The 9,936-nt window shown below is 44.5% G+C and overlaps 1 protein-coding gene and 1 non-coding gene across 2 annotated transcripts in view; one reads left to right on the top strand and one right to left on the bottom strand.

Annotated features, from left to right (window-relative positions):
* Osgep (O-sialoglycoprotein endopeptidase) overlaps nucleotides 1-5,201 on the top strand; it is an 11,190-nt gene extending 5,989 nt beyond the window's left edge. Inside the window, exons 2-11 of the mRNA XM_021181631.2 lie at nucleotides 872-991; nucleotides 1,128-1,303; nucleotides 2,962-3,057; nucleotides 3,398-3,447; nucleotides 3,589-3,667; nucleotides 4,056-4,121; nucleotides 4,216-4,306; nucleotides 4,473-4,548; nucleotides 4,640-4,738; nucleotides 4,993-5,201. Coding sequence (XP_021037290.1) covers nucleotides 872-991; nucleotides 1,128-1,303; nucleotides 2,962-3,057; nucleotides 3,398-3,447; nucleotides 3,589-3,667; nucleotides 4,056-4,121; nucleotides 4,216-4,306; nucleotides 4,473-4,548; nucleotides 4,640-4,738; nucleotides 4,993-5,032 — 893 coding nt within the window. The 3' untranslated portion in view covers nucleotides 5,033-5,201. The remainder of the gene's footprint in view (nucleotides 1-871; nucleotides 992-1,127; nucleotides 1,304-2,961; nucleotides 3,058-3,397; nucleotides 3,448-3,588; nucleotides 3,668-4,055; nucleotides 4,122-4,215; nucleotides 4,307-4,472; nucleotides 4,549-4,639; nucleotides 4,739-4,992) is intronic.
* Nucleotides 2,364-2,467, bottom strand: LOC115029267. Its single transcript, XR_003834844.1, has one exon. It is a non-coding gene; the product is annotated as a U6 spliceosomal RNA (small nuclear RNA).
* Nucleotides 5,202-9,936: the final 4,735 nt, after the last annotated feature.

The following is a 9,936-nucleotide window of genomic DNA, read 5'->3' as shown; positions in this document are numbered from 1 at the left end:
GCATCTGAGAAGTGTGCCCAGGGAAACCATGGCATCTGAGAAGTGTGCCCAGGGAAACCATGGCATCTGAGAAGTGTACCCAGCAGATCTTTGAGATGCACCAAAACTGTAACTCCTGAAGTCAGCAGAAAGAGCCCTATTCAGAGCAATGCCTGATTCAAAACTGAATGACCAAAGTGGAACTTTGCTTTATCCACCACATTTACCCGACCTCTCATCAACTGACCACCGTGTCTTGAGAACCTTGACAACTTCTCTCAGGGAAAACATTTCCACTTCAAGCAGTATGCAGAGAGAGCATGCTTTCCCACAGTGAGCGGTATGCAGAGCATGCTTTCCAAGAGTTTGTTGAAACATTGGTTTGTTGCAGGAATGAATAAACTCATCTTTTTGGCTTGTTTTGTGTGGTTGTTAGTTTGTTTGAAACAAGGTCAACAAATTCCTGGCTGTCCTACTCTGTAGACCAGGCTAACCTCAGACTCATGGGGATCCACCTGCCTCTGCCTTGCTGGGATTAAAGGTTTGCACCACCACCACCCAGCTAACTGGTTTGTTGGCAGAGTGTGTTAATTAAAGTGGTTTGTATTTTGATGAATAAAAATGTATTGGCGAGCTGGGCGTGGTAGCGCACGCCTTTAATCCCAGCACTCAGGAGGCAGAGGCAGGCGGATTTCTGAGTTTGAGGCCAGCCTGGTCTGCAAAGTGAGTTCCTGACAGCCAGGGCTATACAGAGAAACCCTGTCTCAAAAAAACAAAAACAAACAAACAAACAAATAGTGATTTAAGGCTCATAGCCCCATATCACAGATCCCTTTGCACCAGCCTAGCACCTGCCTTCCTTTTGGTTCATGTTCTATATGCCTTTCCTTAGGATTCCTTCCAGGTGACACGGCCAGGCACCATCGAGCTGTTATCCTAGACCTACTGCAGGAGGCGCTAACAGAGGCAGGATTAACCTCCAAGGACATTGATTGCATTGCTTTCACCAAAGGTAAGTCTGGGAGAGTTGTCAGCAAGGGCAGTATGTGGGTGGAGGTACTACCACCACCATTACACATTTTCAAATCTACTTTCTCTACGTACTTTTCCTAATTTCTAGGATTCTAACCACATTTGTACGCTGTCAGGTCCTGGCATGGGAGCCCCATTGGCTTCTGTAGCTGTTGTTGCCCGTACAGTGGCCCAGTTGTGGAATAAGCCTTTGCTTGGCGTGAACCACTGCATAGGCCACATTGAAATGGGCCGTCTCATCACTGGAGCCGTTAACCCAACTGTCCTGTATGTGAGCGGAGGAAATACCCAGGTACTTAATAGGACTCTTTGTATTCCATCTTAATGCTAAGGTATTCTACCTGAGTTATAGGAGCTGCAAGAACAAAACCAGGCTCATTCAGACCTAAGATATTATAGAGAATACAACAGAGATATGAAGACAAGCTCTAGAGACAAATTAGAATATTAGAACTTTATACATACAGCTAGAATTTCTCATTTAAAAAGAAAAGGATGTGAGGTTAACCCTTCAAGATAATGAATGTCTCTCTCTGTTTTTACTTGTGTGGGTGTTTTGCCTGAATGCACGTAGCAGCTCCAGGAAGATGGAAGAGGTTATGAGATCCCTGGGAACTGGAGTTAGAGACAGTTGTGAGCCACTGTGTGGGTGCAGGGAATCAAACCCAGATCCTTTGGAACACCAGGTAGTGCATTTAACTATTGCACCATCTCTCCAGCCCTATAAATATATTTTTTCCCTTCATTTATCCACCCTGTTCTCCCTCTTTTCTAAAAGTCAGGGTCTCCAGATAACCCAGCCCCAAAGTTGTGGTTCTCCTTCCTCAGCCTAAGCAACTGGGGTCACAAGCCTACTGTGTGATGTTACTGTGGCAGGCTCTCAGTGCAGGAGACAGCTTCCCTTGTACTATTTTGATCTTCTGAACTCCTCCCACGTGCTGGGATTACAGACTTGTACCACCATGCCTGGCTCACCTTTTTCTATTTCTGACGGAATGTCTGTGTAGGTCACCACAGCAAACTCAGTTTTGCCTGTTTTAAATTCTTTTTTTGTTAGTTTGGTTTTGGGTTTGTTTGGTTGGTTGGTTGGTTGGTTTGGTTTGGTTTTTGTTTTTTTTTTTTTTGTTGTTGTTGGTTTTGTTTTTGTTTTTTAGACAGGGTTTCTCTGTGTAGCCCTGGCTATCCTGGAACTCACTCTGTAGACCAGGCTGATGTTGAACTCAGAAATCCGCCTTCCTCTGCCTCCCAAGTGCTGGGATTAAAGGCATGCACCACCACTGCCCGGCTTTGTTTTAAATTCTTATTTTTAGGTGTGTGTGTGTGTGTGTGTGTGTGTTTTGTTTCTTAGGCTGTATAATGTGAGATGTTTCAAGAATTTGTGTGCAATCCCTGCCCAGGGGCCATACTCATCCCCTGCATCATTACAGTTTTGGTATGTGTGCTACAAAGTAAGCACCAGTTTGTTGGTTCTTGGAAGAAATTTTTTTTTTAATTATTTGGCAACTTTATACATGTATGTAATATATCTTGAAAATATCTGGGTTTATTTTGTGTATGTGAGATGTGGGTATGTGGGGACACACATGTTATTGTATATGTGCACATCAGGGGACACACTTTCGGAGTCCACTTTATGGGAAGGGATCAAACTCTGGTCTCTAGGCTCATGTGCAAGTGTTTTTGCCTTTTACTAGCTCCTGGTGTGGTTTTCTTGAGACAGTCTTGCTATGTGTCTAGGCTGCCCTTAGCCTTCCCTGTGTAGACCAGCATGGCTGCCTGTCTCAGTCATACCTGTACTGGAATTACAGGTATGAGCCACTATAGACAGCTTCCCTTTCTTTCTTACTGGAATGTCTAGTGGCCATGTTAGCACTATGCTATTTTCTTCCACATAGCTGAACACCCCATTTTACAGACTGAAAGCTTCATGGCCGGTCTCACTCTTCTCAGGTGATTTCCTACTCAGAACATCGTTATCGCATATTTGGAGAAACTATTGATATCGCTGTGGGAAACTGCCTAGATCGTTTTGCTCGGGTGCTGAAGGTAGGCCATTGAGACTGTAGAGTGTATAAGATGAGGGTCTGGGAAGCAAAAAGAAAGGAAAGGCAAGAAGAAGTAACTACATCTTAGGCATCTTGTATATCTAACGTTAGTCTTTGTCATTTTATTTAACATAGGTAGAAAATTGAGCACTTATGTATATGTGTATCTGTTAGTTGTTACTAATGTGTCTGTCCGTGTGTATAGTTTATAAAAATATATACCAGTTGCTTGTCTTGACATTGGTTTGGGGAGGAACCCCAGAGTGCTGAGTAGACATGAGAAGAATGTGTTTTACATTATTCATTCATGGTTCTCTACTTCTCTCTCCTCCTGCTGATAGATTTCCAATGACCCCAGTCCAGGCTACAACATTGAGCAGATGGCAAAGCGGTAAGAGGATGTGAAGGCGAAGAGCCCTGGTTGTGCAGCTTTAGAGATGTCTTTGTTTATGTTAATGAGGTATGGGAGGGTTTCTGGAGGGTGAGCAGCCAGCTGACTCTGGCTTTAGTGCTTTTATTCATTTCTACATAGAGGCAAGAAGCTAGTCGAGCTGCCATACACTGTAAAGGGGATGGATGTCTCGTTTTCAGGGATTCTGTCTTTCATTGAGGTGAGTGTGAGTGTTAGGAGAGAGGGAGGGAGAGAGAGAGAGAGAGAGAGAGAGAATCCCTGCTTTTAAAATGACATGTCTGCTTTGCTCACCATTATTTCCTGCATAAGTGCTCACTCATAATAGGTGCTGAATAGATCATTTAGCAGGTACTGGATATCGTCTATGTGCCAGGCACTACTGCAATAATAGGGGTGCTGTACAGGACAAAACAATCCCTCCCTAAAGAGGAAAAAGATTTAAAAAGGAGAAGCCAATGTGGGAGTGCATCCCTCCCATAATCTCATTGTGATGAAGTCAGTGATCCTTCCAGGGCCAGGAGGTTTTGTTTTTATGAAAGCCTCATATTGGTATTCATGTTTTTGGATCGCTGCCCCTTTAATTGCAGGATGCAGCACAGCGAATGCTGGCCACTGGAGAGTGTACTCCTGAAGACCTGTGTTTCTCCTTACAGGTAAGTGAAAAGCTGGGATATAAAACATGCTCTAGACTAGAGCTGAAGTAAAATGGGATATGCCTCTGAGGTTCCCCTTGTCTGTCCTCCACAGGAAACTGTGTTTGCAATGCTAGTGGAGATCACAGAGCGAGCCATGGCACACTGTGGCTCCAAAGAAGCCCTCATCGTCGGAGGAGTTGGATGTATGTATCAGTGGGCAGTGAGCTGCCTTCTTCCTCCTGATTTATTCCATCTCTTTTCCTTGTTTCCCACTCCTTTTCCCTGGTCTCCTGGTAAACTCATGGGAACACAGCTGGTGTGATAGCAAGATTGCCAAATCTAAGTTCACTGTGTCTTCTCTTCTTGTAGGTAACCTGAGGCTGCAGGAGATGATGGGGGCAATGTGCCAGGAGCGGGGAGCCCAGCTCTTTGCAACAGATGAGAGGTGAAGTCCTCTTCGTCTTACATTCTTTTCTTCCCATTATTATGGCTTCTCTGTGTCTTAATCACAAGTTCTGTTATCTCTTCTTTCCCAGATTCTGCATTGACAATGGAGCCATGATAGCACAAGCTGGTTGGGAGATGTTTCAGGCTGGGCACAGGACTCCTCTCAAAGATTCTGGAATTACTCAGAGGTGAGTGGCATACACCTTTGAGAGAGTAGATATAGGAGATAGGCAGAAACCAACATGTAAGAAAGTTGAAAAACAAGAACAGAAAATACTATGGGTGATGTGTATGGTGCGGTGCACCTATAATATCAGCATGTGAGAGACCAAGGCAGGAAGATTGTGGTTTTGATATAAGCCTGGGCTACAGACAGACACTGTCTCAAACAAATTGCTAAGGGGTCGTCAGTCCTTTACAGAGTTTTTCCCATTTTCCGCAGGTATAGGACAGATGAAGTGGAAGTGACATGGAGGGACTAACACCATCATCAGAAAGAGAAGAGCTTTCCAGGAGGAATGCTCAACTGAGAGTCAGTCTTGGTGATGCTCTGAACTGTCCTCTTCTCTGACAAGCCCTATATAAGGCTTAGGGTCCCTATGGAAACCCAACATGACGCCACAATAAAAATTTGGTTTTGTATGTTGATAACTAGGTTGTGTTTTTCAGTTAGCACTGGGTAAAGTCTTACTGACCTCAGGGACAACTGGTGGGGGTCAGAGTAGCACCTTGGTTGGTGGCGCAGCTACTTTTGATGGCTGCTACTTGGAGAAAACCCTGGGTGCCGTACTAACATCCCATTAGCAGTAATACCCTAGCTAATAGTATTTTAGTGTTCTGCCCTGTGCTGACTACTGTGCAGTTAACTGTGTTTACATTCACTGAAGTGGACATCCAGGACAACCCTTAAAAAGGCCTGGAAATGTATAATTTGTAATTTAAGTAAAACTGCTGCCTTCATAACTTTATTGATGTACTAATGAAAGAAGTAAAACGTAAAAACAAAATTCTAGGCCTTTAGGCCCAAGCTTGGGAATGTGGCCTCTGTGGCTCAGTTCTCCTAGGAGGTGTGCTGGTCATAAAACAGATAGTGGCATTCCTTCCTCCACCCACCCGCTTCCTGGGTTCAAAGAGTGTTCATTCAAAGAAAGTCACCCTGACCATTGCTGGAACCTGCAATGCAAATGTGCTATCTTTAGGGGCTCTTAGATTGTTAGGGGCTCTTGCTCTTAGAAACTGTCTTGAGAGATAACCTGACACTTGTGACTTTGCACTTCCTTGTGACTCTTAACTGGTATTTTTGATATTTTCCAACAACGCCCTCCCCACCTCCTTGAGTTGTGGTTTTTTCCTTTAAATACCCCCTTATCCAGCTACTCGGGGTGCCACGGTCCTCTACCCCTGCGTGGAGTTATGACTGTGGGCCAGAGAGCGCTCTTGAATAAAAATCCTCTTGCAGTTTGCAGCAAGACCGTTTCTTGTGGGTGATTTTGGGGTGTCGCCTCTCCTGAGTCAGAACATGGGGGAGTCCTCACATTGTGGGTCTTTCACTACTACTATAAATACTTCACTGGCCAATTTGAGGGACACCTCAAATTTACAATGCCCCATCACCACTACAGGCGTCAGAACTACAGATATTGTGCCCTTTATATTGTATATATTGACACAAGATGTCCTAAACTATCAAGCTCCTCTTTTGCCCTCTTTTAGCCATGTGTCTTTTCATTCATTCATATTCTCTCTCTCTCTCCCTCCCTCCCTCTCTCTCTCTGTCATTCATTTATAAAATCCATATCCCCTCACCGTCTCACCCTCATCTCCCAATGGTCCCTTCTCATTGTTCTGAGACCTGGTTTCTTGGGAAGACCCTGCTTCTCTTACTACCTGGTGGTGAATCTTTCACATCTCTGTACCCCTGGGCCTAGACATGGAGCACATGTCCTCCTTCCCTCCTCCCCCCCCCCCCCCCCCGCCTTTTTTTTTTTTTTTTTCTTGAGACAGAGACTATGTATGTAGTCCTAGCTGGCTGGAGTTTGCTATGGAAACTAGGCTTGCCTCAAACTCAGAAAGATCCACCTCTGCTTCTGCCTCCTGAGTGCTAGGGTTTAAAAGCCTGCACCACCATGCCCCACCTCTTCTGTTTCTTGTTATCACCTTTGTCCTTTGCAGCCCATTGTTCTGTATTTCAGTCTCTTCTTGTCCCTCAGACTCAGCCTTGCTATTCAGATTCATCCCTGCACTCGGACCCCCACCCTTTGACCTTAGGAACTTCCTTTCTACAGGCTTCCCTTGCTCAGTTAAATGCAAATAAGCACTTTGTTGTAGAAGCTTCCTCTCCCTTTACCATTAATAATAATTAAAAAAACAAATCCAAGGTATCATCAAGTTCAGGCTGGTCTTTGACCCGCCTCCACCTCCCACACCCAGGCAGTGTAAGAGACTGAACCCACAGAACCACCTGAGCTGCATCCTTAGCCCCAATTATACTTCTGTCACACTTTATACCTAGATCAGCAAGTTAGAGGCAGAGAGACAGAGAGACACACACAGAGATAGATACTTGTGGGGGAAGGCAGAGAGATAGAAGAGAGCACGCACTAAGTGGGAAGAGTGGGTTTTTGTAACATCAGAGCCCACACCCATTGACACAATTCTTCCAATACAGCCATACCTCCCAATCTTTCCCAAACAGTCCTACCAACTGGGGAGCAAGCACTCAAATATAGAAGCCTGTGGAGCCATTCTCATTTAAATCATGCCTTGGTTCTTTAAATTAGAAGCAAGGAGCACACATTTATCAAGGGCTCAGCGCCATACTGAATACTTTATATCATTTATACTTAGATACTCTGATTTCTGTTCCATTCCCACAGACAAGAGGTTTTCAACCAAGTCTGGTTTGGTCTTAGGAGGACAAAGAGAAGATGCTACTAAAGAGACGCCAAGGCGGGCTGGAGAGAGCTCATTGATTAAGAGCACTTACAGAGGACTCAGTTGGATTCCTAGCACCCAGGGGGCAGCTCACTCTTGTCAGTATCTTCAGTTCCAGGGGATCTGATGCTTTCTGGCCTTGGGCGCCAGGCACACATGAGGCAAAACACCCATACACATGAAATAAAGCTACATCTTAAAAAGAGAAGCCAGCCGGGCGTGGTGGCGCACGCCTTTAATCCCAGCACTCGGGAGGCAGAGGCAGGCGGATTTCTGAGTTCGAGGCCAGCCTGGTCTACAAAGTGAGCTCCAGGACAGCCAGAGCTATAAAGAGAAACCCTGTCTCGAAAAACAAAAAAAAAAAAGAGAAGCCAAGCTGGGCAGTGGTGGAGTACACCTTTGATCCCAGCACTTGGGAGGCAGAGGCAGGCGGATTTCTGAGTTGGAGGCCAGCCTGGTCTGTCTACAGAGTGAGTTCAAGGACAGCCAGGGCTACACAGAGGAAATAAATAAATAAATAAAGCCAAGGATGCTAGAAAATACCCTACAGTGTTTAATAAAGCCCCACAAATAAAGTCCTATGCAAAAATGTTGTTAGTACCACAGTTGGAAACTGCTCCAGATACAGCTCATGTTCCTGTCCACAGACAGGAATATGTATGGTTGGTTTGGTTTGGGTTTTGAGAACTCTATAGAGTAGCGATACGCTGATTGACCTGGACAGTTCTGAGCTATGTCCTAATTGCTAAGCAGATCCAGCTGCTCTCACTGAGTGTGAGTTGACAGGTTAGCTGCAACTTCACAGCACGGCTTAAAAGGGCTTAAAAGAGTTGCCTCTGGTTTCCCTCTGAATTCTCTATGAAAATCTATTCTGTTGCTGAGGGTGGAGCTTAGGTGGTAGAACATTTGCTTGATACAAAGCTATATAGCAGTGATGAGGCACCTGGAATCTCCGTGCTTTGCAGGTAGAGACAGGAAGATGAGAATTTAAAGGTTTTCCTTAGGGATATAGTGAGTTCAGGGCTAGCCTGGGCTACATGAGACCCTATCTCAGAAAATGAAAATAAAACTATCTCAGGGCTAGCCTGGGCTACATGAGACCCTATCTCAGAAAATGAAAATAAAACTATCTCAGCAGATTTGTTGTTACCATATCATTAGTTACTTAGTCACAAATATAATGGTGGATTCTAGTTCTTTTATAAGTCTGTCTGGTCTGCTTTCTTGCTGACTCTCAGTTTGTTGCCTTTGCTGGTTCTCATTTCTCAGTCTTAGCTTGGACTGAGTTGTCTCCTGCCTTCAGTTTCTTGAGTGCTGGCACCTGTGCCACTGTGCCTGTCTGTGTCTACAGTCCTAATGTCCTAGAGTCCTCAGACAGTTGACACGGGCATGTGGGGTGATTGTGTCCAGTCTTAAGCCATGAAATTCATTAGGATATAGGTGACTCCAGTTTTATATTTCCAGCCAGGACTTCCCTCCCAAATACCAAGCTGCCCTTTGGCATCTTTGCCTAGGTACAAATTTAGCACCTTGTCTTAGGGTTTTTATTGCTGTAGTAAAATACCATGACCAAAATCAGCTTGGGAAAGAAAAGGTTTATTTCATTTTACAGTCTGGGACATTCTGTAAGGCACTCCGTACAGGCAGGCACTAGAGCTGAGGCCCTGAGTTGTGCTGCTTATTGGCTTGCTCTGTCCAGCTTGCTTAGCCTGTTTTCTTTTTGTTTTTTTTTAAAGATTTATTTATTTATTTTATGTATATGAGTACATTGTAGCTGTACAGATGGTTGTGAGCCTTCATGTGGTTGCTGGGAATTGAGCTCAGGACCTCTGCTCACTCCGGCCCATAGTTTATTTATTATTACATGTAAGTACACTGTAGTTGTCCTCGGACACACCAGAAGAGGGCATCAGATCTTATTACGGATAGTTGTAAGCCACCATGTGGTTGCTGAGATTTGAACTCAGGACCTTTGGAAGAGCAGTCGGTGCTCTTATCCATTGAGCCATCTCACCAGCCCTAGCCTGTTTTCTTATAGCACCCAGGACCACCCACAGCGAGCTGGGCCCTCCCACATCAATCATCATTGAAGAAAATGCACCATAGACTTCTCATCTCACAGTCCAATCTGATGTGGACAGTTTTCCCAGTTGAAGTTCCCCCTTCCCACACTCAAACTTGTGTTTACGTTGATATAAAATTGATTGGCACACACTTTAAATTTAAGGTATCCAAAACTAAACTTAAGTTCCCCAACTTTCTCCTTTGGTTATTTCTTATTTAAGTGATCAGTACCCCCTCTGGTTCATGTCAAAACACAGACCTTGGCATTCTTTTGAGTTCTATGAATAGGAGTGTGTGTTTCACCTCCAGTTAATCAAATCCACTTGGATTTACTTTTCAACATTTAACCACATTTAACCACAATCCTCTTTCCTTTTAAGCTGAACCA

The sequence above is a fragment of the Mus caroli genome, chromosome 14, assembly GCF_900094665.2.
Source record: "Mus caroli chromosome 14, CAROLI_EIJ_v1.1, whole genome shotgun sequence".
In the NCBI taxonomy this organism is placed as follows: Eukaryota; Metazoa; Chordata; class Mammalia; order Rodentia; family Muridae; genus Mus; species Mus caroli.
The sequence above is the reverse complement of the archived record's forward strand: the minus strand, read 5'-3'. Positions and strand labels throughout refer to the sequence as shown.